The 27,801-nt window shown below is 52.9% G+C and overlaps 10 protein-coding genes across 10 annotated transcripts; 5 read left to right on the top strand and 5 right to left on the bottom strand.

The window, feature by feature from the left end:
* Positions 1-349: 349 nt before the first annotated feature.
* MGYG_08263 (histidinol-phosphatase) lies at positions 350-1,493 on the top strand (the record flags this gene model as incomplete). Its single annotated transcript, XM_003169311.1, has 3 exons — positions 350-508; positions 601-1,128; positions 1,242-1,493. The coding sequence occupies 3 exons, from the start codon at positions 350-352 to the stop codon at positions 1,491-1,493; spliced, it is 939 nt and encodes a 312-aa protein (XP_003169359.1).
* A 1,461-nt stretch (positions 1,494-2,954) lies between these two features.
* Positions 2,955-4,676, top strand: MGYG_08262 (hypothetical protein; the record flags this gene model as incomplete). The annotated part of the gene is made up of 2 exons (XM_003169310.1): positions 2,955-3,099; positions 3,172-4,676. 2 exons carry the CDS (start codon positions 2,955-2,957, stop codon positions 4,674-4,676), a joined length of 1,650 nt encoding a protein of 549 aa, XP_003169358.1.
* A 1,121-nt stretch (positions 4,677-5,797) lies between these two features.
* On the bottom strand, positions 5,798-6,239 carry MGYG_09194 (hypothetical protein; the record flags this gene model as incomplete). Its single annotated transcript, XM_003169309.1, has 2 exons — positions 5,798-5,908; positions 6,072-6,239. The coding sequence occupies 2 exons, from the start codon at positions 6,237-6,239 to the stop codon at positions 5,798-5,800; spliced, it is 279 nt and encodes a 92-aa protein (XP_003169357.1).
* Positions 6,240-7,746: 1,507 nt separating this feature from the next.
* MGYG_09193 (hypothetical protein) lies at positions 7,747-8,157 on the bottom strand (the record flags this gene model as incomplete). The annotated part of the gene is made up of 2 exons (XM_003169308.1): positions 7,747-8,082; positions 8,131-8,157. The coding sequence occupies 2 exons, from the start codon at positions 8,155-8,157 to the stop codon at positions 7,747-7,749; spliced, it is 363 nt and encodes a 120-aa protein (XP_003169356.1).
* Positions 8,158-10,293: 2,136 nt separating this feature from the next.
* On the top strand, positions 10,294-11,240 carry MGYG_08260 (peptidyl-prolyl cis-trans isomerase; the record flags this gene model as incomplete). The annotated part of the gene is made up of 5 exons (XM_003169307.1): positions 10,294-10,427; positions 10,604-10,668; positions 10,783-10,843; positions 10,932-10,952; positions 11,195-11,240. The coding sequence occupies 5 exons, from the start codon at positions 10,294-10,296 to the stop codon at positions 11,238-11,240; spliced, it is 327 nt and encodes a 108-aa protein (XP_003169355.1).
* Positions 11,241-12,796: 1,556 nt separating this feature from the next.
* Positions 12,797-14,053, bottom strand: MGYG_08259 (hypothetical protein; the record flags this gene model as incomplete). Its single annotated transcript, XM_003169306.1, has 1 exon — positions 12,797-14,053. One exon carries the CDS (start codon positions 14,051-14,053, stop codon positions 12,797-12,799), a length of 1,257 nt encoding a protein of 418 aa, XP_003169354.1.
* A 1,061-nt stretch (positions 14,054-15,114) lies between these two features.
* Positions 15,115-18,131, bottom strand: MGYG_08258 (hypothetical protein; the record flags this gene model as incomplete). Its single annotated transcript, XM_003169305.1, has 2 exons — positions 15,115-16,639; positions 16,726-18,131. 2 exons carry the CDS (start codon positions 18,129-18,131, stop codon positions 15,115-15,117), a joined length of 2,931 nt encoding a protein of 976 aa, XP_003169353.1.
* Positions 18,132-19,840: 1,709 nt separating this feature from the next.
* On the bottom strand, positions 19,841-21,757 carry MGYG_08257 (vacuolar protein-sorting-associated protein 36; the record flags this gene model as incomplete). Its single annotated transcript, XM_003169304.1, has 3 exons — positions 19,841-21,400; positions 21,456-21,591; positions 21,657-21,757. The coding sequence occupies 3 exons, from the start codon at positions 21,755-21,757 to the stop codon at positions 19,841-19,843; spliced, it is 1,797 nt and encodes a 598-aa protein (XP_003169352.1).
* Positions 21,758-22,073: 316 nt separating this feature from the next.
* Positions 22,074-23,796, top strand: MGYG_08256 (hypothetical protein; the record flags this gene model as incomplete). Its single annotated transcript, XM_003169303.1, has 6 exons — positions 22,074-22,104; positions 22,163-22,768; positions 22,905-23,155; positions 23,214-23,375; positions 23,437-23,522; positions 23,583-23,796. The coding sequence occupies 6 exons, from the start codon at positions 22,074-22,076 to the stop codon at positions 23,794-23,796; spliced, it is 1,350 nt and encodes a 449-aa protein (XP_003169351.1).
* Positions 23,797-25,489: 1,693 nt separating this feature from the next.
* On the top strand, positions 25,490-27,604 carry MGYG_08255 (hypothetical protein; the record flags this gene model as incomplete). Its single annotated transcript, XM_003169302.1, has 3 exons — positions 25,490-25,646; positions 25,783-26,573; positions 26,639-27,604. The coding sequence occupies 3 exons, from the start codon at positions 25,490-25,492 to the stop codon at positions 27,602-27,604; spliced, it is 1,914 nt and encodes a 637-aa protein (XP_003169350.1).
* Between the last annotated feature and the right edge of the window lie 197 nt (positions 27,605-27,801).

Genomic DNA, 27,801 nt, shown 5'->3' with positions numbered 1-27,801 from the left:
AGCAAGAAGACTCCTTGCAGGGCTCACACGTGGTGAAAAGATGTCTGTCCCATTGGAAATCACAGGCTGAAACGAAGCTGTCTTCGTCAACTCCTTTACTCCGGCTAAACAAGAGCGAGGAGGTGGTTGATTGTTGATATTCAAATGGCTGTCGTGTGGTTAAAGGAAGAAGAAGTTCACATGAAATTGCCGCTGCGAGTCAATATATAATAAGCATATAAGCAGCCAGCGGCTGAGCGTCTCGGCCGGCGATGTTTCAGCAAGCGTACTTTTGCCAAAGACGAGACGGACAGACAGGGAGATAGACGACGGTTCAAAGGCTAGAAGAGAGAGGGATAGGGATAGGAAGATGCCGTTCTCTCACCACAGCCATTCGGGCCAGTTCTGCCCTGGCCACGCCAAAGACCAGCTTGAGGAGACCATCCAGACGGCCATCAGCCAGGAGATGCGAGTCTTCTGCCTGTCTGAACACATGCCGCGGGAGAAGATAGACTTCTACCCGGAGGAGGTGAGTCCGCCGGCGTTCACTGCTAAATATATCTTTGATAACGATATAATTAAACGAGGGGCTAATAACATCGCTTTATTTGACTATCCCAGACGTTCACCGAGGAAGAGTGCATCGCGAGTGAGGCGGCGTACTTCCAGGAAGCGCTAAGGCTGCGCGACAAGTTCAAGCATGTCATCAACATCCCCATTGGCTTCGAGACGGACTGGATACGGCCGTCGTCGCTCTCGCTGATCGAGCGGTCGCTGTCGAGCTTCCCGTTCGACTTCTTCGTTGGCTCTGTGCATCACGTCTACACGATACCGGTGGATTATGATGTGCCTATGTACCGCCAGGCGCGCGAGCTGTCTGGCGGGACGGACGAGCAGCTGTTCGAGGCCTACTTCGACGACCAGCTGGCAATGCTGCAGGCGCTCAAGCCGCCGGTCGTCGGCCACATGGACCTGATCCGGCTTAAGAGCGACGAGCCAGACGGCAGCTTTACGCGGTGGCCACAGGTCTGGCAGAAGATACTGCGGAACCTCGACTTCATTGCTGGCTACGGCGGCCTGCTTGAGCTGAACTCGGCCAGTCTGCGCAAGGGGATGAGCGAGCCGTACCCCAAGGCCGAGATATGCAAGGTAACTTAATAATTTGTCCAACTCTTCTCCTTTTCTTTGTTTGCCTTGGCCCATCCCATCCCATCCCATGCACATGCCTGTCTATTGTTTGACCGTCTAACGGCCGCATCTAGGAGTTCATGGCGAGAAAGGGGCGGTTCTGCCTCTCTGATGACAGCCACGGTGTGGAGCAAGTTGGCCTGAACTACCACCGTGTACTGGCCTTCCTGCGCTCCACCGGTATCTCTACAATACACTATCTCAGATACGACCCCGACGATTCGTGTGCAGAAACCCCGGACTGTCGGTTTCCCCATACTAGGCTGCACAGCCTGAGTGTGGAGGACCTCGAGCAAGAGAACTTCTGGAAACATGTTACTTGTTAATGCAAGTTCTACTATATACATATACTAGACAAGGAAAAAAAGGGGGGAAACTGTCCGTTGTCAGGGAATTATTGGCCCGTCCGGAACAATGCCATGCCTCTTTATCACCTATCTTCCATGTGCCATTAGGTAAAAGAGTTTTTCTAGAGGGCTATCAGAGGCTTCTTTTGGCTTCCATCGGGAGTTTTTTGTTTTTTTTTTTTTCCCTTCCCTCACTCGTTTTTCTTTTTCTTTTTGGCTGTCTCTTCCTCTCCTGACATGGGGCGGCTTCCCGTAATCAAAAGACGTAGCCGCAGTCGCACAGCACAAGAACCCAAGTGATGCACCAACCATGTCGCAACCATGCAGATATCTCGAGTCAATTAAATGTGCGAGAGGCCAACTCAACCCCAAAAAAGAAGAACATCCCTGGGGTATATACATACAACGATAAAATGGATGACCTGGGGATAAACCGCTATCAGGAACGCTACGGTTAGCTCCATCTCTTCTCCGCATTCTGAGGCGAAGAAGACCGTCCTGCCCTTGACTCTTGACCGGCCAACCAGACGGCCCAGCAGGACTCCAGGACAAAGGGCGTAAGAGGTCACGCATTTCGGACGGGAGGGCAAGGGTCCAGTAATGGCTGGTGAGACGGGGGACCATGAATTAGCGAACGACGCCTGTGGGGGAGCAGGGCCGGGGATACGAGGATACATGGGAGGAGCCATGAGCAACCAAGCCGTCACTAGCAGGGTTGCACATTCCGGAGAAGGGTGTCAAAAATGAGAAGAGACGGGGAGGACGAAGGGTGAGAGGAAGACGAGCTGAAGATGCCTTTTGGACGGGCGAGTTTGGCTGATATCAAGAGCCATCTTCCCGCATCGATATCAGCATCAGCATCTCCGTCAGCAACGCCATCGGCATCTCCATCTCTCTGTGAACGGAGAGTCCGACGGCGAACCATCAACCAGCGTTCGAGCAGACATTGCAACCACCGCCGCTGTCGCCGTCCAGGGTTCGCCACCTGCGTTAAGATACCATTTTATTTTGGTACGGTTTGGCCGGCGACAAGCCCTGGGGTTTTCTCTTAGCCTCCTCCGCTCTGCTGCTGCTGCTGCTGCTGCTGCTGCTCATCTTCCTCGTCTTCCTCCTTTCCGACTAGCTGACGGAGTACTTATCTCTTGGAGCATCTCCTCTGTCTCTTGTCGAGACGGAAAACTCTTCTCCCTCTCTTTGGCCGCTGGTGAAAAAAATCTCCTCCCCAGTGGAGATTCTTATATTCGTGCTGCTTAATCTTCCTGACGGCCAAAAAAGCAACGAGCAGCAGAGTCATAAAAAGTCCGTCGTCCCCTCGGCTATATTATTCGGGCGGACTCGAACTGTTGTTATTATTTATCTTCGCTCTTCTCTTCGCCGTCTTCCTCTTCTTCTGCTGGCTTTTCTTCATTGAATGCTGAGAGACGGAGAGCCGCCTTCACGATGGGACGAGCAGACGAGATCACAATGAGCAGCGATGCCTACGCCAAAGAGACCGGCGCTGATATCGAGAAGCACGATGTCGTCACCACACGCGTCGAGCTCAAGAGGAGACTCAAGAGCAGACATTTGCAGATGATCGCTATCGGTAGGATTCCCTTTGCTCTCTCTTCTTTTCCGTTACTGCTTGCATATGCATCCGCCAGCTAACATTTACCAGGTGGTACTATTGGAACTGGTCTCTTTATCGGTAGCGGTTCTGCTGTCGCAAAATCCGGTCCTGCTGGTGCGCTGATTGCCTATGCCTTTGTGGGATCTCTCGTCTTCTCAGTCATCGCCTCGCTGGGCGAGATGGCGACATACATTCCCATTCCCGGTGCCTTCACTTCGTACGCCACTCGCTTTGTCGACCCCAGCTTGGGTTTTGCCATGGGCTGGATATACTGGTTCTCATGGGCCATCACATTCGCCCTCGAGCTCACGGCTACCGGTCTGATCATTCAGTACTGGGCTCCCCACCTTTCTGTGGCCATCTTCATCGGTGTCTTCTGGGCCTTCATTACCGCGCTCAACTTGCTCCCCGTCAATTTCTACGGTGAAGTCGAGTTCTGGTTCTCCTCCATCAAGGTCATTACCGTCGTGGGCTTCATGATCTTTGCCATCTGCGTCAATGCTGGCGTGGGTGACCAGGGATACATCGGATTCAAGTACTGGCGTGAGCCAGGCGCATTCGCTCCCTACTTGCTTGATGTCATCGGAGAGCACAGAGTGTCACTTGGCAAATTCCTGGGCTTCTGGTCCGTCCTGGTCCAGGCCGGTTTCTCCTACCAAGGTACTGAGCTTGTCGGTATCGCTGCCGGAGAGACCCAGAACCCCCGCAAGGCCGTCCCATCTGCCATCAAGAAGACCTTCTACCGTATCCTCTTCCTCTTCGTCCTGACCGTCTTCTTCATCGGCATCCTCATCCCTTACACCAACGAGAACCTCCTCTCCAGCAACACCGATGCCTCTGCCTCCCCCTTCGTCATTGCTGCCAAGCTAGCCGGTGTGAAGGTGCTTCCAGATATCATCAACGCCGTCTTGCTCACAGTCGTGCTCTCGGCCGCCAACTCAAACGTCTACTGTGGCAGCCGTATCGTCGTTGGTCTCGCAACCGAGAAATGCGCACCCAAATTCTTCATGAAGACCACCAGAGGCGGTGTCCCCATCTTAGCTGTCCTATTCACTTCCTCCATCGGTTTCCTGGGTTTCCTCAACCTTTCCAACAACGGTGGAACCGTGTTCGGCTGGTTCCTGAACATTAGCAGTATCGCCGGTTTCATCTCCTGGGCTTGCATTAACGGATGCCACATCCGTTTCATGCGCGCCCTTAACGCCCGCGGCATCCACAGAGACTCTCTCCCGTATAAGGCGCCCTTCCAACCCTTCCTAGCCTATTACGGTCTTGGCTTCACCGTCCTCATCATTTTCACCCAGGGTTTCACCGCTTTCATTCCTTGGAGCACGTCCAACTTCTTCATCGCATACGTCAGCTTGATCCTCTTCGTTGTTTTGTTCGCTGGCCACAAGCTGTGGTTCCGCACTAAGCCCATTGACCTCCTAGATGTCGACCTTGACTCTGGCCGCCTGGAATGTGACGCCGAGCAGTGGGATGATACCGATTATCCTCGTCCCCACGGCTTCCTACCAGCACTCAAATACCGACTCTCACGAATGTTCTGTTAATGCTTTTCTTCCTGTCTTTTTTCTGTCTCTCTTTTCTTGCATACATGTGGTAGCTGGTCGTTATGCTCTTTCATGTCTTAATACATATATCTTCTGTCATGCTTTCTTGGCTGCCTTTACTGTCTATATATCCAGTAAATCTACCTATACATACATATTCAACCGACCCCCATTTCATCTACCAACACCCCGAACCCACTATATCCTGAATGTAGCGCGTTTGTTGATGGACAATCCATGGCCATTTCCATGCAGACTCCACCCCTTAGACCTGATTTTAAGCAGCACCGGCCGCTGGCCCTATGCATATCAGATGCATACTTTATTAGGAGTGCATAATGCCGTCCGATCTGATCGCACAACTAGCTGCTGACCAGCCCTCCCCCTTGCGTGAGATTTACGGGCGATCAATACCGATCACTTTCCAACGGGAGATATAACTATATCACAGCGCCTAAGACGGCCAATTGCACAACTTGAAAGAAATAACAGCAGCGGCTATCAAGAGTTAAAAAAAGATGGCCTCGTATGATAACGTACAAGGAAGATACCCTGGAGTAACATGATTCGGACCCAAGATTATATATATCATATACACTTTATACTTTGATGGGTGAAGCTCCTCAATCAGTCAGCCCCTGAGCCAGGCCTACCCACACGTCTGTGAGAAAGAGATGGACGACAACGAGCAGATCCGGTTCTCTATATGCTAACAGTCTGCACACCACGGAGGCGACCACTAACCTACTACGGAGGCCTCCGGACATCAGGGAGAAAATCCCTTCTGTACCCCATAAGACACACAGCCAATTCGCTTCCCCATCCCTTGTCTTTCCCTCTGCAGCCCCGCAACAAATTCTAGATCCATCTGTCACTATTGAACGCCGATTTGGTATGCACTCAAGCGCCAACCGGGTCCCTTGGTATTCATCCATCAACCCCCGTAGGCGGCAGGGTTGAAACCCCAAATTGCAATAATAACTATTTCCCTCGTTTCCGCGTTTGCGGATTCGATAAAAGGTAATAACACTGCATATTCTAGGTGCAACTTGCGGAAGCGTGATGTATTACCGCTTTTGATTTTAGTTTCAGCTGGCTGCCACCCGCCTCCCGGCCGTGATCTAGAGGCTTCCGTCAAGCATCTTCATGCGGGCCGCGTCTGCGGGTAGAAGGGGGTGGAGGGAAATGAGATGAGCGACGGCGTGACGGGTGTCAAGGGTGCAGATAGACGGCTATAGCAATGTCTATAACTAGTAGTTACGATGATCATCCATCCACTCTATGGGGAAAACAACCAGAGATCAACAATGCTGTGAGCAGTTATATTTGGGCAGAGACAGCAAGGGAGCAACTCAGGTGATGTCTGAGCGCTTTATTACTCGCAGCGTAACGCACTGTGCAAAGGTTAATATCGGAAGACGCCTCGAGGACGCGAGATAACTGTAACTTTTTCCCGTCTAAGTTCATGATGGGGGGTTTCTCGAAAGGCTCCATATGGTGGGCCAAAGAAGGAGAAAACAACGCGAATGCAAGCCAGGTCAGAGTGTAGGAGGTCCAGGCCATGGGAATGGAGGCTATAAATGTGATAACCTCGATTGAAGAGTACGCATTTACTCCTACTAGAGGGACTTGTATACTTGTTTGGTGCAAGACGAGAACCTGTGCATAAACATGTCTGGCCCATTAACTAGATATGCCTGTCCACTTGATGAGGTGGCTTGCATTTGATCCTGGACACTTATGAGATGTTGATACTCTCGTTTATAGACCCCATCATGCGTATTTGTATCTTCGTTTAACCATGAGATCAAAGAATCCTGCAGTTGCAAGCGGAATTGAGGGAGATATCTCCCCGGCTGCTTCCCATGGGATAGTTGAAGATAGGGCGGCGTCACTTCATACATGATAATATATTCTGGATCTGACCGACCAGGGAATATAAATGGGGATGGCGTTTGCTTTTCAGTCCTAATTGATATCGAGAAACCCGTTGCATTCGTATGGATAGTTTGCATGCTGTCAACTTCGTGTATATAACAAGTAGGCCCAAGTGCGGCTCGTATACGCAGTATATCTGCACCTCTGTGTTTCCTTAATCGTGGAGGAAGTGGACATGATAGATTATTGTTCCCTGCGAGACTTCAGGATGGAACGGTGTCCGATGCATGCATACTGCAGCTCCGGACAAAGGGAGAAACTCAGGGGAAGCGGCAGGCTCTTTAGGGTGTAATCAATAGGTTCACTTAGAACATGCATTCTGTTCTTTATCCTTTGCACGAAGCGTGGGAACTAAGTGGAACTTTCGTAGGTACTGAAGCAACGATCTTGGGACGTCGTTTCGCATTGAGAGGCGGCACGCAAGATTTTGGCTCGATCTGACAGTAGTACAGAGTAAATTAGATACCTAAAGAAAGAGGGATTATAGATTTATGAGCAGTCCCTGCCCGAAGATGCCAAATAATCAAGAAGGAAAAGAGGATAAAGCCTGGAGACAGGGAATCACGGATAATCAGGGGAATTGTGGCCCCCCTCCCTCTCCGATTGTTGGAAATCTTTCTAACTTCCCTGTCAGGACAATCAGGCTTCCAGCACATGCCGGGGGCTCAGGAGGCTGGAGAACACGCAAGCTCGGAAGTCTACACAGATCAAGTCAATCGATGTATCTGTACACTTCGGTTGTGGGGAGAGCACGCGCAGGTGGCCCCGAAATAGAGAAGCGGTACATGCTATGGCCCCTCCTCGGAATCAGCTTAATCGATAACTAGCTAGCTAACTAGTTAGTCTTTGGGTTACCACAAACTAACGATAGGAGCAGCGTGTTTTTTATTTCTGCCACGATTCTTTTTGTAGGGGCCATCTGTAGATCATGGTGAAGGGGGGTCCGTGTGACCAACAGCTAAAAATGGAGAATCATCTCCAGTGAAATCGTACAATCGGCCATGGATAGGTGCATGGATTGCACACCTCAGCGAATGTTGCAGGCACCGATGTGGATGCACAAATGGTTGGAATTTCATTTTCGTTTTCGTTTTTTTTTCTTTTTACTCTTCTTCATGGTTGCCTGTTTATCCTAGCTTGGAATGCTTTCCCTAGTAGCATGATGACATTCCGGTCCATACAGATGTTGATGATAAGGGGTGGCGAGCTGTTGACTGCGACTCCCAATCGCTTCTGTGACTGCGTCAACTGGCGCATGTATCCGGCAACTGGGGTGCGATTTTGCCAAGGGCCCGGGGTTAAGTCGATATGTCTGGTCGATACGATGAGCGACAGATGTACCCCCAAGAGGATCCGGCTGTGGGTGTGTGTTCTCAAACATCTTTTGCTCTTCTTGACTGGCTTGTGACTTCCGCAACGAAGCCCCCTGCCACAGTCCAAAAACTAAAAATATCAAGTGGATATCGATCTAGAACGCCCAAGGTCAGTTCTCATTTTTATACTCCGTCCAGCGTACAAAAAAGACGCGAGAAGAGCAAATCATGGCCGGTGGGGAGGGGCGGCAAGCTTCAGCGGCTCCAGTGAAGGACGAGACACGGGTGTAGTTAACCAGAAAGAAAGCAAAAGAGACGGGAGACGGATGGATGCAAGACAGCTAGGACTACACGATCGAAGTGTGATTGCGACTGGTGCTACTCGCATCCCGCGACTTGAAGGCTACCTGGTCGGTACCTCTTGTTAGATGTTTGCAGATTCCCGTTCCCTGGGTCCGAAAACAACCCCCCAAAGCAGTCGACAATGCATGGGCACAAGCACCGTAAGCACCGCAAGCACTGCAAGCACCGTCGATGGGACTTTGCTTGCATTCTCAAATCAAGACCCGAGGGGGGTCGAAGAAGCACCACCTACAGTAGCGTGATTAGCGTGCGTAACTTAGTTAGCGCTGGGCGCGGGCATCGAGTACCATTCGTCAACATTGGGGTAGGGATCCGCTGGCTGGCGTATAGAGCATCTTTTTCCAGTGTTTCCTAAGTGTCTCTGAGCGTCTCTGGGTGTAGGTGGTGTAGGTGGTAGTTTCGTAGTTGGTGTTGACGCTGTTTGAAGTCGAGTTGAAGTTGAAGCTGAAGTCGTTAAAAAGAAAAAGAAGCGCTGGGGCCTCCGCTTGTTCCCAAAGAGGAAATAAGACGACGTCCTCAGCGTCAACCAACCTTCGGCTCGAGACAAGCGGAAACAACAACAACAACAAAAACTACAACAACAACAACAACATCACCATCAACATCGATGTCGACGTCGACTTCGCTTTTGTCTTTTGACCTGCTCGGCAATGACTTGCACAACCAGCCGGATGCGTGTATATGTCGTGGCCTATGGCCGTGGACGGATCGATCAACACGCAAAAAGGAAATAGAGGCTTCAGGTAGAGTTGAGTTGAGCTGGCGTGTGATCCCGTTTCAAGGCTCTGGTTAACGGCTGACGGTTTGGAGCAGGTAGCAAGGCTGCAAGACAGCAAGACATCGTTGAGTAGACCGGACGAGTATCCTGCCAGGGACATGGGACAACCTCCACCACAATGCTCCGGTGATGTGGCAGCGTTAACGACCTCCCTCTAGGCTGGATGCCTATTCAGTGTACAGAGTGTGTATACATACTCGTTATACATCGATAGCATCTTTGGATGGGGCTGATATCCCCCCCATATTCTAGCTTGGACGAAAAAAGCAATTCCCAATTCCCATCCTCCAGTGGGATATTCTCATCTAGAGCTTCAATTTTCAATCCCACTTGAACAGGTGCTCTGCTTTTTTCAACTCTAATAAACGGTTTGCCCGACTCTCCATCCGTCTTTCGGCCTCTCAAAGGCTCACATAACTATCGACCGACCCACTGATAGCATCTGTGCGAGTACTCGACATCTTCTTTTGCGCTTTCCCTCGCACACGCACCCCCCTTGGAAGACTTCTTTACCGATAGATATCAGCTCCAGGGTGGATTCCCGCCTGGAACAAACGAAAATAGGATTGTGTATGTGCCTTATCCTAAACCCTGCGGCTGTTTGACTAACTAAGTATGTAAGTTACTGTCGACTTGCCCCAGACTTTTGGCTTTCAGCAGGTGGGCGCCCATCCACCCAACCCGCCGCGGCCTGTTCCCTGTCATTCGCTCGTTACGTATCCAGCATGAATCTGAATATCTAGACAAAAAAAGCGAGACACTGCAAAAAAGGATGGGCAACTGAAAAAATAAGAAAAAAAGACCGAGCCAGGCATGAGAGCAAGACCAGAGATATATAGAGTAGCGTGTCGCCTGGACCTCTGGCTCCATCGTCATATCTTTAAAGCTCACTCCCTTCCATCCCTTCGTTCGTCTCTCTCATAAGTTTGCATCACATCTCGTTGTAGCGCGTGAGCGTTCAATTGACCCAGGCCCCCTAGAAAAATATACACCTTCCCTTCCCTGAAGCATCCGGCTCCCATCATCTAATTGCCTCTCAATCTGTTCGCCATTTCCCTCGCTGTATACTTGCCTTAATCCTTAATTATACTCGCTGTCGTTTCCCAGCACTTCCTCCTCGACTATCAAGGAAGAGAGAGTTTCCCAATACCCACGACTCCTACGACGACCGAGGACACCCAAATCGATACTAGCAATCACCTCTTGCGACGGCAGGATAGCCAGAATGGGTGTTACCAAGACAATTCTTCGAAACGGCAACGGCGTCGACCGGCCTATCAAAGGGGATGAAGTGATAATCGACTACCGTGGCTGTCTCTACGACCCCAGCCGATCGACACAATATAACATGGGCAAACAGTATGTCAACCCTCTATCTTCTCATGTATAAATTGTCTTGTCCATGGGGGATTAAAGAAGAGGAAGAAAAAGCCCAATGAATTGAAATTGAAAAAACAAAAACAAAAACAAAATAAAACCCCAAAAGACTTGGCCGTGGATAGTCGAAAGCTCATGCATGTTCGCTTTGTTTCCAGGTTCGATTCGTCACAAGATCGAGGAGAGTTCAAGACTCCAATCGGTATCGGCAAGGTCATTCGAGGTATGGAGAGACACCGATAGATGCTGGCTGGTCCTGCTCTTGCCCAGTCTTGTAGTCCAGCACAGCAGACATTCGCGTTGTCCAAGTCCCTAACCTCAGCCTTCTACTGCACAGGATGGGACGAAGGCGTGATGAACATGACAGTTGGCGAGAAGTGCATATTGACCATTAGCGGGTAAGTATTTAATAACTACAAAATGAACTGGCATATCCTCATCTCCTTTTGCGTCCACGTATCAAGGCTAACAACGATTGGCGTCTAGGGACTATGCATACGGCGACCGGTATGGCTTTCCCTCTCCTTTTCGGCCTTGTTGTTTTCCCAAGCGGCCCCTTTTTGCCAGCACTGTCTCCCCCTATTAGGCCGGTCCTCAGCTCTTCTCTGACCACACAGTGGGATTATAAGAGAAAGGGCGGCAAATGAAAAATAGAGAGGAGACAATGCCCAACACGACGAGTTACATGTGTCAGGCTGCGTGGCGTTGATAACAACTAATTCGCTGATTCTTGTGGTCTGTTTTCTTAGTGGCTTCCCCGGACTAATACCACCGAACTCTACTCTCGTCTTGTAAGTTCTACCAGATGGCTTCCTTTTTTGCCCTCCGTTCTCCAGCCTTCAAAGAAGTCGAAGAGAAACATCCATTTCCCCAATCCGTTTGCTTGATTTGCCTTATCCGAGTTTCCGCTGCGTCGATGAGCTGTTTTTACCTGCCTGCCTGCCCTTGCTCCCTTCCCCCGTTTGTCCTCCATACCGTATCCCACCCCTCGATACCTGCAGCCTGCATCCCTTGCTGGGTCCCCGTCTGCATCTCGCATTGGACGACAACGCGGACGCAGCAAAGCGTCTTGGGGGGGTTGCTATCCTTGCCTGTTCACGATTTTTCAGTCGTGTCGTCCTTCAGTTTTTTCTTTTCACATTACGGGGGGTTCTTTCATTCGACGGAGAATATACCATGATCTCCCCGAACTGAACCCGCACCCTTTTTTCTTCTTCTCCTTCGTCTTTCCCCTTCTTATTGCTCTTTTATACCCTTCCTACCTGTGTTTTTTGCACTTTTCCCGATAATACCTCGTCTTCGTCTTCCTTTTCCCGGCCGTCCCCTTTCATCCCGTCTCCCGTGCATGTACGAAATACGCGCCTGTGATCCGCTTTTTGAACATTTATCCCGACCCAGGGCATCCCATACTGTTTTTTTCTGGTGCATTTGCTTACGATCAATCCATCGTTACAGTGAGGTCGAACTCAAAGGCATCAGCAGACGAAGCTAAGCCAGTTAGCAAGCCGAGGAAGGATCTCGGAAAGGCAAGACTGCGTCCCGCCGCATGGTCATCGCTGGCCAGAATGATCTTCGACGAATAATCCTCGCCTTAAGCCTGCTACCCGCGCAGGTTGGCTTGCTGTCTTCGTCGTGTACTCCTGCCACTCTTCTTCTACCCCTGGCCTCTTCTTCCTTGGCCGTCCGTCCCATGGATGGTTTTCTCTTCTCCTCTCATTCTTCTCCTTCTCTTTTATAACTTGCTTTTTTTATAGTATTCCTCATGCTTATGCTGCGATGACTTTTACGTTCTTCCGTCTCTCCTTACATACTTTCATATCTTCCCAGCGAATGGTTTGACTTCCCTTCTTGTTTCCTCTTTCCTCGACTGGTTCCTTTTTTTTTATTACTATTCTTTTACATTTCGAATACTGCGTGCTCTGGTCATTCTACTCTTTGATTCTTATTTTTTTCTCTTTTTTATCCGTCTTCGAAGAAGAAAAGCGCGCTCTGTTTGATGACTTAACCATCCTGTGCTTAATACACATGAATTAATGACCTTCTTACCACCGCCATTCCACCTAAAAGCGTTACCTAAGTACAAGCTGGAAGGGGAGACATCTTGGCCGCCGATGGCAGTACTAAGAGATATATATTGAGTTGATAGGCTATTAAAATGAGTAGAGTATATATACAATAACTACGAGTATTGCCAATTACCTACCTAGGTACCTAGGTAGGTAGGTAGGTATCTAAAAACAAAGCTAATCTAATCATCAGATGTACCATAGGGGAAATAAGGGATTTGATAAACCCTTTTAAGTGTGAAAGCTTTCCTGTTCCTCACAATTAGATTTCACACCTTAAAGGGTTTATTTAACTCCCCTATTTCCCGTTAGGTAGCTGGGTAGCTGGGCCACGGCTAGCCTGACGTGTGGCATGTCATGCTGCACGGCGTAGCAAGTAGAGATATGGCGCCAGAACTCATCTCTAGACCAAACCCGCATAGACAGCGCATATAACGCCTCGATGGTTTCGAACCCATCCGACACACCAGGCACTAGCTTCGAACAGGCCTCTTTATCCAGCATGCCTTGCAGATACCACTTGGCTAGCTTAGAACAGCCTTGACACCAGAACGCTTCCACGGTATTCACACCCGCTGCTGCTAGTGGTAGTTTCGAAGACGAAGGAGGTACCATGCTGGCATCAGGCCAAGGTAAAACCACGCTTTCTCTAGCCGCAACGCCCAGATCACCAAGTAGACGAACAAGGTACTCTGCTATCTCCTCCCACCAGCCGGTAGAAGCTAGCAAGGACGGGGTGAATGGGGTGCACGGCGCATCACGTAGGAACTGCATCACGTAGCCTTCCATTAGACAGGAAGCGCGCATTCCACCCTGGGTATGGAGGCGGTATACTTCCTCCATGGACCCATGCACGCTCTCTGCCAGACGACGAGCGTCTCGCACAGACACGCACGGCTCAGGCTTACGCTTCTTCTTCTTCCAGGCTTCACCTGTACATTCGCTATTGTCTGTGGTGTCTGCGTTGGCGTTGGCGGTGGTGGTGGCATGTTGGAAACGTACCAGGGGAAGCTTCGCGGTGGACGAGGCACTGAGCTTGAAACAGCGTCTGGCGAGGGAGAGCGGAACAAGCCATAGGCCCGGATTCATGCGTAGACAGCTAAAGCATACTCGTTGGGCAGAGGGGAGGTAGAAATGCGTTGCTCGCGTGGACTGGTGGCAGGACGAGCAAGCGGTGGATATCAGTGCCTGGTAGATGGTGAGTGTTTGGTGATGTGATAGTAGATGGCACAGGGCGAGCTGTCGGAGGGCTTCTGGGGCGTGGGCGAGCAGGACGTTGTAGATGTGGAGGGATGAGACGACTGATTTTGCGCGTAGCGAGGTGCGGGCGAAGCGTAGGAGGGTGAGCACGTCTGTTCGTTCGAGGATGAGGTGTAGGAGCTCGAGGGGGAGGGCGTCGAGGGCGCCGATGGAGGATGTGGATGCTGCTGTTTCTTCGCGGGGGAGGGGAGTGGATGGGATGGGAGGCGGGAGGGTGTAGCGGCTGATGGAGAAGCCGTACGAGAGGTGCGCGAGGAGCGTCTCGTGCGTCCACTCTGACATCCTGTCTCTCTATCCAGTGTCTATGTCTCTCTATGTCTATAGATGTAGTAGTTATTGGTGGTGGTGGCTGTCGGTTCGGTTATTTAGGCGATGTTTTGGTGATCTGCCGCCGTCGTTATTATTCATTTACTCTAATCCCGGCCGTCTCAGCCTCATTACTCACTCGTATCACTGCCTCGTAGTTAAGTTAAATTGCCAGGATTCAAAGGAAAGTATTTTTGATTGTTGCTATTTCTGCTTCTTCTTCTTCTTCTTCTTCTTCTTCTCCACTACCCTACATATAATATCTACATATTATACTATACATACACAAGAAAAGGCATGAGTGAATGTCTGCCTATAATATATGTACATAGATAGCCATGAAGGGTAACTAACTAGGTATATGAATAAAAAGTAGTAAAAGGAAAGTCAAAAAGGGCCGGTGGCAAGGCAAGAAAGGTATCGGGAGCGAGTAAAATAACTAAGTAGAAGCGGGTAAGATGGCTGGGTTGATATTGCGTAGAATAAAGCACCTGAAAAAGGGGGAGAGCAAAGGGGAGCGAAACGGCAAAGGCAGAATTGAGCTGGAGAGACTCGACAACATACGAAATTGGGCAGGGTAGGGAAGGGTAGGGTACGGGGGGTGGGTGAGGTAAGAAAGGGGTCGGGTACTGCGCTGGTTTGCCGGGCAGTTTGATGTCTGCGTCTGTTAGAAGACTGTTGTTGTTTTTTTTCTGGATCAGGGAGCGTGTGATGGTACAGTTAAACAGGCAAGCAAGTAGGCAGACGTAGGGAACGGGACGGTCTTTGGCTAACCAGAGTACACGGGACGGTGTAGTTGACGGCGACGGGGGCGAACCAGGGGGTGGAGATGAGATGGAGATGGAGATGGATATCCAGCTGTCTATAGAAAGAAAAGAAAAAACGTCGACACGTAAAAGCAAGTAGCAAGGCGTATGTAACTAGGCAGACGGGAGATTAAAGAGGAACGGCATGCATAGATGGGCTCTCTTGGGGGGCTGCAGCAGCGGCGGCGGCAGGCGAGTGGGCGGGCGGGCGACAAGACAAGGCTAATAGAATTAATTCCAGCCAAGGGAATTTTCAGCCATGACAGGCGCACTGATCTGCGCTGTCCGACCGCTGCCAGCACCCGAGTGTCGGTCATTCATGCTAGCCGTGCCCGCGAACGGACTGCCAGCACGTTGCTCGTCATGATAGGGGACTGGGCTGCTCATGCTGGTCAGCGAGTCCGATCGACGGTGCAAATTGCGTTTCTTTCTGTATCGGCGCGCAACGAAGAACATGGCTGCTCCGTACAGGGCAGCTCCACCCACAACACCCAGGCCAATGCCGACGGCAGCTGGTTTGACGCCGGTTGCGCCAGCTGAGCCTCCGGGACCTTGACCTGTGTTGTTGTCTCCGCCGTTGGAACCGTCACCGCTGCCGCCATCGCTGCCTGAGCCGGGAGTGCCACCGGGGGTGCCTGGGCTACCGCCTGGACCAGGATAGCTTGAGCCTCCTGGAAGCAAGGGGATGGTTGGGTCGATCATGGACATGACGGTGCGGACTGACGGGTCTGGGTTGGTGTAGAGTCTGGACACGGGTGCGGTGAGGGCGCTGGCGAGGACCTGGTATGTGTCCTTGGGGATGTGGACGAGGACAACGGCGGTGGTGTAGCCCTTCTTGGTGCCTCTGTCGTACTGTGCGATGCCGGAGATGGGGGTGAGGGAGGCATCGACTTCGACAGCGTAGGACACGCCCTGGGGCACGTACTTGAAGAGCTGGCTGACGACGTCGGTGTTTCCGGCGATGAACTCGTAGGAGAGCGAGGCGTTAAAGCCCAGCTGGATGAGGATCGAGTTTGGCGGTGGTGGCTGGGCGTTGGGTGGTGAGATGATGTATGGCAGCGGCTTGGGAGACTGGGTTGCGGTGGCCGAGGTGGTGGTGGTCGAGGTCTGGACGATGATGGAGGTTGGCACAGAGAGGCTGGTCTCGGAGTTGGTAGAGATGGGGACGGTGGTGGTGGGAGTGGTTGGAGTTGGCGAGCTGGACGGGCGGGTGGTGATGGTCATCATGGTCGAGGGACGGTCGGTGGAGGTCTCTGAGCCAGACCTGGAGGTCTCTGTGGCCGTGGGATGGGAGTAGGTGCTGGAGTCCGAAGTGCCAGTGGGAGTAGAGGTGACGCCGGTTCCGCTGCTGACGGTGGATGAAGGGAACATGCCGGTGCCGCTGGTGGTTGGCGCAGTGCCGGTAGAAGTCGAGTCGGTGCCCGTTGGGATTGAGAGTGACGGGAAGGTGACTGAGGTAGCCGTCTCGGTTCCAGTAGATGTTCCAGTGGCAGTTCCAGTAGTTCCAGTTGCAGTTCCAGTGGATGCAGTATCGGTTCCGGTAGCAGTGCCAGTGCCAGTGCTGGTAGCCGTTCCGGTGGAAGTACCAGTGCCATTTTTTTTTTTGAACGGTAGTAGGAGTGGCAAGTAGGAGCGGTTCCGCTGCCAGGGCCGGTGACGGTAGCTGGGTCGCCCGGTGGGAGAGTAGGTAGGGAACTCGGTGCCGGTCGAGAGGGAAATTGGAATGGGAGATGGAAAACGGGGGTTGGATGGAGAGCTGGAAGCGGGTTCCAGTCTCAGTTCCAGTCTCAGTTCCAGTTGCAGTCCCAGTTCCAGTAGCAGTGGCAGTGCCAGTAGCAGTACCGGTAGCAGTGCACAGTTCCAGTCTCGGTGCCGGTAGCAGTTCCAGTGGCAGTAGCAGTATTAGTACCAGTAGCAGTACCAGTAGCAGTCTCAGTACCGGTGGCAGTCCCAGTTCCGGTAGCGGTACTATCAGAGGGCACTGGGAGGAGGGTAGGGAGTATGCCAGTGCTCTCAGAGGTAGAGCTGGGGACAGCACCGGTGCCAGAGCCTCCACCCGTGTAGGTCATGCCTCCGGTGGCAGAAGTAGTAGGGATGGTGGGTGCTTCAGTTGGCTGAGAAGACTGGCCGGGAGGAGTTGGCTGGCTGGACTGGCCAGGCTGGCCGGTCTGATCAGATGTGGTGGGCCGGCCGGCGGTAGGGGGAGCAGAAGGAGACGAGGCCGTGGGGAGCAGAGTGGGCAGGGGGATGAGAGTGCTGTCTCCGGTGGGTGGTCCAGTGTGGCTGACTCCCTCTGAAGGGCTCATGGAAGGCATTGAAGGCATTGACTGCGTTGGCGGCGTGGATGGGACGGTAGTCTGGGTGCCATCGGGGGTGGTTGCAGGGGTAGTGGCGGGAGTGGATGGTTCCTGAGAAGAGGCCTGAGTAGGAGGAGTCTGAGTAGGAGCCTGGGTTGGCATCGACTGAGGCTCAGAAGACGGTACCTGGGGGGGAGTCTGTGGCTGAGAAGAGGACGGTGCCTGAGTAGGGAGCACGGTAGGGAGCACGGTGGGGAGCAGTGTAGGAGCCTCGGTCTCAGGGGTCGTGGCAGGCTGAGAGGGCGACTGACTTGGCTGGGTCGGCCCAGTAGACCCAGTAGGTTCAGTAGATCCAGTGGGTGCAGTAGGTGCAGTAGGTGCAGTAGGCTCCGTGGGCATCGACGGCTCCGTAGGTTCAGTGGGCTTGGTTGGCTCAGCGGGTTCAGAGGGTTCCGTGGGCGTTGGGGCCGTTGGAAGCAGGGTCGGTGCAGATGGCTGCGAGGGCACCGTGGGAGTCGGCACCGAGGGCGTAGGCTCACTAGGACTTCCACTGGCGCTCTCACTTTCGCTTGCACTGGAAGAACCAGCTGCAGTCGTCGTGGCAGTGGTGGTAGCAGTGGTGGTTGCGTTCCCCGTTGCGTCGGTGGTGGTAGGCTGGACGAGGGCGTTGTAGGCATGGGGCGCCCCGTCTGGCTGGCCGGTGAGGGTGTGCAGGCTGCCGTCTGGCGCCCGCTGCACGGTGACGGGGACGACTACGACCTCGCGCCTGTCCATGTCGACGGTCTCCTCCTTGCCTGCCTTCTTCAGGCCCCATGGCGTGCGGTCGAGGTCTCGCTTGACGAGGCGCGGGAAGTAGTGCTGCGGTCTGTTGGCGTGGCCGTTGGCGGCAGGCAGGTCGCCCAGCGCTTCGACGGCCACGGCCGCGAGGAGGGCAGCGGCGGCAAGGCGCATGGCTCGTTTCCCTCCTTTTTCTGTGTCGTCGTCCTTCTTCTGCTTCTGATTATTAGGTGTGTACGTGTATGGTGTATTATAAGGTTGTATTAAGATGGGGGTGTTCGTAATCTGTCGCTGGTGGTTGAAAGAGCGTGGTGGACAGAAGTCCGGTAGAGAGTGAGGCCGCTGTCTCTAGGTCATAACAACTGCAGACGAGTTAGCAGACAGAAGACGGCAGACAACAGTCAATGAGACGGAAGATGCAGTAAGAAAGATGATAGAAGAGATAATAGAAGAGGGCGAAAGAAGAGAAGCGAAGAGAATCCAGGGTCCAGGGTCAGGGTCGAAGGCTGGCGGAAGGCTGAGCAGGCTGAGCGATGGAAAGACACGACACGAAGACGGCGAGATTCTTTCTCTTCCTCTGACTCTCTTCTCTTGTTTGTCTTCTTCTTCTCCTCTTCTCTTCTCCGTCTTATGGCTGATGATGATGATGATGCGAGTGTTAGAGAAGATGCAGGAGGGATGCGCGCTTACTTGCGACCGTCTTTGTCAGTGACAGCGACAGCCAGGAAGGACAGACAGTCAAATAGCGACAGCGACAGCTAGACAGCGGGAGAGAGAGCGTAAGCGTCCGAGGACAAACGAGTGTAAAGACGAAAGCGTCTATGAGTGTGAGAGCAAAGAGTAAAGAGTAGGAGAGTAAAGAGTAAGAAGAAGTAGTTGGAGATAGTGAGAGACGAAGCGAAGAGACTCGGACTCTAGTGAAGGTAAAACGGACAAAAGTAAAAAGGAGAAAGAAGAAATTTACTTACTCTTTCACCCACAGTCGGTCACTTGTACTCTCACTGTGCTACTTCTTCTGCTACTTCTGCTTCTACTGCGGCCAACTAGTGCGACCCGCCGGCGCTTCGAGAGTGTCAGACAGAGAGAGACAGTAAAAGACAGACAGACAGACAGACAGATGAAAGAGAAGAAGAAAAGAAAGAAAGAAAGAAAGAAAGAAAGGAGAAAAAGACGGCAGGACAAGGACACAGGCAGGACAAGGCTCAGTCGACCCCAGCGAGTCAGTCAAGTGAGTCCAACGTCTTTCTCCTGCTGTCTTTTTTGTCTCTTTCTCTTCACCTGCAGGAAATACGAAGAAACCCCTGATCATTAACTAAAAGTAAAGACGAAGAGCAAAACTTCCTTCTTCCTCCACTTTTCGACCCCCTGGCTACTGTTAGTTGCCTGCGTTAGCGGCCCCCGCAAGGCGTGGCTGGCATTTCGGTTAGAAGTTGGACAGCTGTCGGACGGAGAGCGAGGGAGGATTACGTAGGGGTAATTACTGTCATACACAGTGGTAGAGGTTGGTAGCAGTTGGTGGTGGTGGTAGTTACTGGTGAAGGCGTTACTGGTGGTGGTGGTAGTGGTGGTGAATAGGGGTAGAGAAGACGGGAGGGACGGTAGGGACGGTAGGGACGGAGAAAAGACGGGCAACCCTGTGGTTAAGAGGTGATAGTATGAAGGATCCGGCCATGGATGAACTAATAGACTCATGTACGAGCGGGTGAGTTGGTGATAGTAGGTTGACAGTAAGTAAAAGTAAAGTCAGGGGTCGCCTGTTGGTGTTGGCGTTGGCGTTGGCTCTGGCTGTACAAGTTGTGTTATATCAGAAAGGTGCTATACATAGACCAGCCACGGACACACAGACGGCGACAGAAACAGAAGAGCAAAAGAAGAGTAAAGGGCTAGAAGTGGTTGATCCAGAACCGGAGGCCCTCGACGCCCTGCTCGCGACACAGCAGGCCGCGCTCCTCTGCCATCTCTAGCTCCTCGCTGGCCACTCCGAGGCTCCAGCCAAAGTGCTCGCCGGCTTCCTGCGCAGTGACTCCCCGCCCAAACACTGCACTAGTAGAAGAAGAAGAAGAAGTAGCAGTAGTAGCAGTAGTAGTAGTCGTGTCTTGGAGCCAGGTGGAGAGCTGGTGAAGGGTCTTCTCGTCCGTCCAGTCGGACCGCTGCACGACCAGGAGACCGCTCTTCCTGAACCGGCGCAAGCGGACTGGCAGCCGGAGCACCTCCCACTGCTCGGCTGCAGAGTGGAAGTCTCGCGGACTCACGAGCTCGACCCCGTTGCGCGCTCGGTTAAAGGCAGCCCACACGTCCACCAGGCTCATGATGCCGCCCGCTCGACGCAGCAGCCCGCGACCTGCACCTCCTCCTCGCTCGTCCGTCAGGTACTCGGCCAGGTTGCGAGAAAGCTCGGTCACGTACAGGCTGCTGCTACTGCTGCTGCTGCTAGTCAGTAGCTGCTGCTTGGTCGTGATCATCCCGAGGGCGGCGGCGGCTGCAGACTGGGACACCATTTCTTCTTCCTCGTCTGTGACACCGGCGTCGTTTCGTCGCTCTCGGGCAAACGTCTCGGCCAGCGCCACCACCTCCCGGGCAGACGCCATCAGCGCCTCGAGATCTTCAAACGCTCCTCCGATCACTGCCTCGTTGTTGCGCCGGGTCTCCAGTCCGCGGCGCTCCAGGCCTGCTATCCCGGCCGCAGTCGTCTTTGTACTAGCACCACTAGCAATATTGTTGTTTGTGGTGGTGATACTATTATTATCCATGGTGTCTACCTTTGGCACCGGAGGAGCGTCCTGGAGAATCCACTTGCGTTGCACAAGAGCCCCCCTCAGTCGCTCGTGGAACACCCGCTCCCCGCCGGCGCGAAAGGAGAGCTTGACACACTCGCCGGCTTCCTTCCCTTCCAGCCTGGAAGCTGGTCCAAAGGGTGCAGGCGAGTCAGTCCGCGATGACGCTCCCCCTCCTCCTCCTCTGGTCATGCCACCATTCCCGCCGAGACTGGCACCACATATCTCGCATACTTGCAGCGACGGATGGTTGGCAAACGTGCACCTAGGACATACCTTCGAAGTAGAAGACGCAGAACCAGTAGAAGTAGAACCAGTAGAAGGGGAAGCAGCAGCAGCAGGAGTAGTACTCGACGAGGTAGACGCTGAGATGGCTGCCTTGAGCAAAGTGGTCAAGGGAGGCCGGATGCCGCATGCCAGACAGGGCGGGATGGCCGTCGACGCAGCCAGCGCAGGATCAAAGTTGGACGGCACCGGATTCGAGAACGAGCAGATAGGACACACCCACGTCGCCGTCCTCGCTTCACTCTTGACGTTCTTGGCGGCATTCGTCGGTGTTGATGCCGCCGTAGAAGAAGTGCTGGTGCCGGTAGAAGTGGGTGCTGCACCACCACCTACTCGTCTGCGCGGCACAAGACTGATCTTGGGCGACGACCGCAGAAACCTGGCCTGTAGAAGTGGTTAGCCGTCTCATCATAAGTCCTAAGTCTGTTGTGGTAGATACCTGAAAGTCGATGCGGTCGACGTCTTTAAGGTCGATGCCCACCGAGCACCCGCGGGGGTCCTCTACATCAACATAGCATATCCGGTGCGAGGTCAGGTAGGCATGGCCGTTCTGGTACTTCGGTATCTTGTATTTACTACTCCAGTCAGCACTACTATTCTATCTCTATGGGCATATATAAATAAAGAAAGAGAGGAATACCCATCGTAGAGCCCAATGGCGTCCTGGACGAAGAGGAGCGTCTCATCTGGCTGCAGGGACGGGCGGAGGGCGGTGGTAAGGTCGACTGGCTGGAAGAACATCGAGCACCATCTTCTATGCCGAGACACTCACAGCCAGAGCAACCTGATATTCACAGTCTTAAGTCCTAAGTCTTATAAGTCTTAAGAGGATGAAGCCTTGAGATCGTAGTAGAAGCCGTCGAGTCGTTAAAGATGTCGGAGTCGGAGACAAAAGACGCTAAGCCGGAAAAGGAAGCGAAACCACAAACTTCGACTTCACCAACTTCAACTTCAACTTCAACTGCTTGACTTCTAACATCTTCATCCCATCATCGTTTATCTGCTATTTCCCTTCTATTCCCTTCGTCATCTCCATCTCATCTCCTCTAGACACACGATGAACACGGCATGGCGAGCGTCCGCTAGTGGTAAGCAGCCTCTCTGTCGAAGTGACGTTCACTTCACCCTGACTGACCGACTCCTTAGGACCGACGGCTCCAGCGTACACTCCCGTCCAGGCACGGCGGACTCTGGCTCGCAACTCATCTCACGCAGTTTCTTCTTCCATGACTACTATGGCTACTATGACAACGACTACGACCACGACTATGGCTCCCTCTGCAACTTCAACAGAGTCGAGGAAGCGGGTGGAGTGGCCCCCGGCGGTGCGAGACTACGTCCAGCGGTGCTTTGTGCCCGAACAGCAGATACCCGGCATCACTCGCTCAGAGATGGAGGCCAAGCTGAAGCAGGTCATCACCGGCGCCGCAGAGACGAACCACCTCGAGTCCATCGACTGGGCCAGCCTGCCCTTACCACAACAGATGATCCAGACCGAACGTAGCGCCGCCCTGACATCCGTCACCAACCAACTGTCCTTCCTGCAGCCGGCCAGGACCTCGCCCAAGAGGAAGTCGACAGATATCTCAACAGACGTCTCCGCAGGAACACAGCTCGACAGCAGTAAATCCCAGGCAAAGGCAGAAGCAGCAGCAGCAACAATAACAACAACAACAGCTTACCAGGAAGTACCGCCGTGGAGGACGCACTCGGAGGACAAGCGCAGACGCCTGGAGAATGACGGGTTAAACAGTAAGTCTAACAGCCATAACCACAACCACAGCCACCACCTGGAGAGCAGGAAACGACGGTTTGAAAGCACGTCGTCCCCCACCAAGGTCAAGTCCCCCCAGTCATCCTCATCCCCATACACCCAGACATACACAAGCCAGAGCTCCAGCCGGCACGCGGGGGCCCATCGTCGGCCGCAGCACGGAGCTGGAGAAGCGGTACCTGCGCCTGACCGCGGCCCCGAACCCGGACAACGTACGCCCGCTGGCCGTGCTGCGCAAGACGCTCGACCTGCTCAAGCGGCGGTGGAAGCAGGAGAACAACTACGGCTACATCTGCGACCAGTTCAAGTCGATGCGGGCAGGACCTGACGGTGCAGCACATCAAGAACGACTTCACGGTGCTGGTGTACGAGATCCACGCGCGCATCGCACTCGAGAAGGGCGACCTCGGTGAGTATAACCAGTGCCAGACGCAGCTGCAGGGCCTGTACGCGCTGAACCTGGGCGGCGGCCATCCGATGGAGTTCAAAGCGTATCGTATTCTCTATTTCATCTACACCCGCAACCAGACGGCGATCAATAGCGCCCTGTCAGATCTAACCGCTGCAGAGAAGGCTGACCCGGCCGTCAGCCATGCCCTGGCTGTCCGCGCTGCCCTGCCATGGCAACTACCATCGTTTCTTCCAGCTTTATCTTGACACCCCTAACATGGGCGCCTATCTCATGGACATGTTTGTCGACCGCGAGCGTCTCGCCGCCCCTAGCATGTATTTGTAAAGCGTAAGTCTCTAACTTTAACTTCTTCTCTTTTGCCATATGCTTACTCTTCACAGGTACAAACCAGATGTGAATATCAGGTTCATCACGGAAGAGCTGGGCTTCGAGTCCGACGAGCAGAGCGCCCGCTTCGTGCTGGACCATGTCTCCGAGCACCTGCTGCAGGAAACGCAGGACGGCGTCAAGCTGCTGACGGGCAAGTGCGGTGCTGCCTTTGAGGCCGCCAAGCAGCAGGCCTTCCGTCGCATCGACATCAAGGGGCAGATATAATCTATAACCCATTATATCTTCCTCCTCCCTCGTACTCTACCTCTCCCTCACCCTCGACTTACCTCTACTCCGTACTTACCTTCGACCTCTACCTCTACCTCTCTCTCTACTTTTACCTCTGCTTCTTCACCTACACTGCTTCTTCCACTTCCATCATCTGAGCGACTTTATCTTCTTCTACTACTACTACTACTTTTATTCTCTTCTTGAATAAGCGGCGTTTGGGCATCTCATCACATCGCGGACCGGGAAACAGCAGCACCACGAACGGAAGAATCGACGAGGACAAGACGAAGAAGCAGAAGCAGAAGCAGAAGCAAGAAGGGATAGAAGAAGAAGAAGAAGAAGAAGCTGCCCTTTTCTCTCCTCTTTTGCTTTTTTTCTTTTTGCCTTCTTCTTTTCTTCTTTGCTTCTTCTTCGTCTTTCTTCAAGGCTTTCTTCTCAGGGGGTTGGGTCGGGATCGTCTTTTTGGCAGGCAGCGGCGTCTAGTTACGTATGTATCTTCCATAGCTGTCCGTAGTATTCTCTATATCATCTCTATACCTTCTATACTTCATCTTCTACTTCATCTTACCCTCGATCTATACTTCATCCCCTTACTCTTGATCTATATCATCTACTTCTATACTTCTTCTACTTAATTCTACCTGTATGCTTGCTTTTTCCCAGCCTCCTAACGGCCCTAAACAGTCGCACAGTCGATCATCTACTCCTGCTCTCTGGTTACTCTGTCCCTCTTCTTCTCTTCTTTACTGTATTCCTCTTTACTGTTACTGTCTTCATCTTCTTCTTCTCCTTCTTCTTCTACTTATCTACATCTATATCAACATCAACATCCCTTATCCCTGCCTATAAAACCATCGGCTACCCGATCTTGAAGTCTCAACGCCCCGCGATCGCCTCTAGTTATTTAACCACATAGATAGTCAAAGTAAAGTAAGTAAATAGAATCTACTTCTGTCCATCTGACCATTTCTTCTTCTCTTATATCTGCTTCTCTTCCTATAACTATCTTCTTCTGTCCTGTCCTGCTGTCTTCGTCTTCCTCTTCTTCTTCCCTGCCCAAAGCCTGCCCCTTTTTTGGTCGAAACACTCATCGTTACAGAACACGGCGACCTCGACCTCGTCCTCTTCCTCTTTTACTCCTTTTACTCCTTTACTGCTTCTTCTCTGTCTATCATCTTCGTCTCCATCTCCATCTTCGTATCTGGCCTAAAGAGACCCTCCTTACGACCTCTTCTTCGTCTTCTTCTTCCTCCCTTCGGTCCGTCTGTCCCTTTTCTCTCTTGTCTAAACTAAGGCTGAGCTGCTTCCTTCGCCACCTTTTTTTCCGCGCTTCTTCTTCTTCTTCTTCTTCTTTTCTTCTTCTTCTGCTTCTTCTGCTTCTTTTTCCTTCCTCTAACAAAAAACGAGTCAGAAAACGAACAAGTCAAACCGACCGTCGCCAAAGACTCGATCAAGGCAGCGCCATGAAGGTAAGACTCACACTAGCCCTGGCTTCGCTACTTAGTACTTCTTCTTCTTCTTCTCTTCTTCTTCTTCTCTTCTTCTTCTCTTACTTACTTCTACTTCTCAGGCCATCCGGCGCTCGCTCAAGGGCGACAAGGAAAAGTCGCAGCATCACCACCACCAGCACGTCTCGATCACGCCCAAGTCGGCCCTCGCCATCTTGCCGCCCAAGAAGGTCAGTTACATGTACATTTCTGGTCCCTGTTTTACCTTCTCTTGTTCTTACTCTTGCGCTGCTGTTATTTGCTTCTTCTTCTCTCCGTCTCCTGGTTCATCTTCGTCGCCGGCACCCAAGCCGCAGAGCTGCAAGGGTTGCTTGGTTTGGGTTGCTCTGCTGCTCGGTGTGGGGGCGTGGATTTGGTTCTGCTTCTGGGGGGTCACGTCAAAGACTTGCTCCACCTCCATCAGCACCACCTCCAGTTTCTAGTAGAAAACAACAGCATCAACGACCAGCTAACTCGGTGCAGGTGATAAAAGCGCTGTACGACTACCAGCCGTCGCCGGACAACAGAGAGGAGCTGGCCTTCAGCAAGGGCGACTTCTTCCACGTCATCAGCAGAGAGGACGACCTCAACTGGTACGAGGCCTGCAACCCGCTGTTCCCCAACGCCCGCGGCCTCGTCCCCGTCGCCTTCTTCGAGGTCATCGGCAAGAACCAGCGAGACAGCGCAGACTCGGTGCATGCGCCCGTAGACCCCCAGCAGCAGCATCACGGCCATAGTCACAGCCACAGTCACAGTCACAGTCACAGCCAGAGCCAGAGCCAGAGCCACGGCCAGCAGACCCGTCTTGCCCACGACTCGGGCTTCGCAGACAGCAGCGCCATCAACACCAGTCCCAGCAAGGCCGACAAGACCTCGCAGTTCAGGATGTCGTCCCTGGGCAAGGCCGGCGCCACCGCCATGGTCTACGGCATCGTCATGTACGACTTCAACGCCGAGCGGCCGGACGAGCTCGAAGCAAAGGCCGGAGAGGCCATCATCGTCATTGCGCAGTCAAACCCAGAGTGGTTCGTCGCAAAGCCCATCGGCCGTCTGGGTGGGCCGGGCCTGATCCCGGTCTCCTTCATCGAGATCAGAGACATGTCCACGGGGAAGTCGGCGTCTGACCCTCTTGAAGCCGTTCGCCGCGCGGGAGTGCCCCGTGTCGAGGAGTGGAAGAAGATGACTGCCGAGTACAAGAACTCGTCCATCTCGCTAGGCAAGTTCGAGAACGGCCCGCAGCAGGCGGCAGCCGAACTGGAACGCATGAGCCTCAACTCTCGCTCTGTTAGTCTTTCTTTTACTACCTCTCTACTCCGTTTTTCAAGTGTAATGCTAATCAACTTATATAGAACCATCAACGAAACCCGAGCAAGCAGGGTTATCCACAGCAACCACAGCCGCAACAGCAGCAACAGCAACACTATCAAGTTCCCATACCAGTACAGGCGTCTATCCCACGATACTGCTTCGACAATGACAAGTACTGGTACATCGTCGAGGTCCAGATGGAAGACGGCCGATGGTGGGAACTCTCCCGCTACTACCACGACTTCTACGACTTCCAGATCGCCCTGCTCTCCCAATTTGAAGAAGAAGCCGGCAACAGGGGCGGCCAGCGCACTCTCCCGTTCATGCCCGGACCCGTCACCCAAGTCACAAACGCCATCTCCAACGGCCGCCGCCAGAGCCTAGACGAATACGTCAAACAACTCCTCGCCATGCCCCCGCACATCTCCCGCTGCCAGCTCGTTCGCCAGCTCTTCGCGCCTCGTCCAGGTGACTTCGAGATCGATCCCGCCGTCATGTCAGATGACTACCGCCTCTCCAGCGGCTCCCAGCAGTCGTCAGGCCACAACCTCTCCAGAACTGCCTCCCGCCAGTCCTCCCAGGGCCAGATGAGCGGCCCCAACCAGTCCGGTCACTACCAGCCGTCTCAGCGCCCTACCCACCAACGCAGCCAAGGCTCCGTCTCCCAGCAGTACCATCAGCAACAACCACAAGCACCACTACCACCACAGGCCCCTTCCATGTCCCGCCAGGGAAGCTCGTTTAACAGCCAGATGCCCTCCCAGGGTTCCGGCGCGATAAAGATCAAAGTCTTCTTCCAAGATGATATCATCGTCATCCGTGTCCCAGACGACATCAATCTACGACAGCTGGTCGACAAGCTGCGCGACAGACTCAAGGTAGACGCCATGATCATCCGGTACAAGGACGAGCCGTCAAACTCGTTTGTCGAGCTACTCGGAGACGCCGACCTCGAGACTGCCATTCGTCGAAACGCCAAACTCATGCTCTACGTCAATGCAGCGTGATCCACCTCTCCCTACCTCCCTCTTTTGTCTCTCTATCTCTCTATCTCCCCTCTTATCCTATGTCTGCATCTTCTCTTCACTATATCTATCTCATCTGCTATTTATATCCTGGATTCCCTTATACCACTGTCTGTTGATTCGTCCTCCTTTCTCGGCAGTTCTCTGGCTTTTTTCCTCTAGTTTGTCTGCTTTCCCGA

Source organism: Nannizzia gypsea, genomic scaffold (genome assembly GCF_000150975.2).
Source record: "Nannizzia gypsea CBS 118893 supercont1.9 genomic scaffold, whole genome shotgun sequence".
Classification (NCBI taxonomy): Eukaryota; Fungi; Ascomycota; class Eurotiomycetes; order Onygenales; family Arthrodermataceae; genus Nannizzia; species Nannizzia gypsea.
Note: the sequence above shows the minus strand (reverse complement) of the source record. Positions and strands in the feature narration are given on the sequence as shown.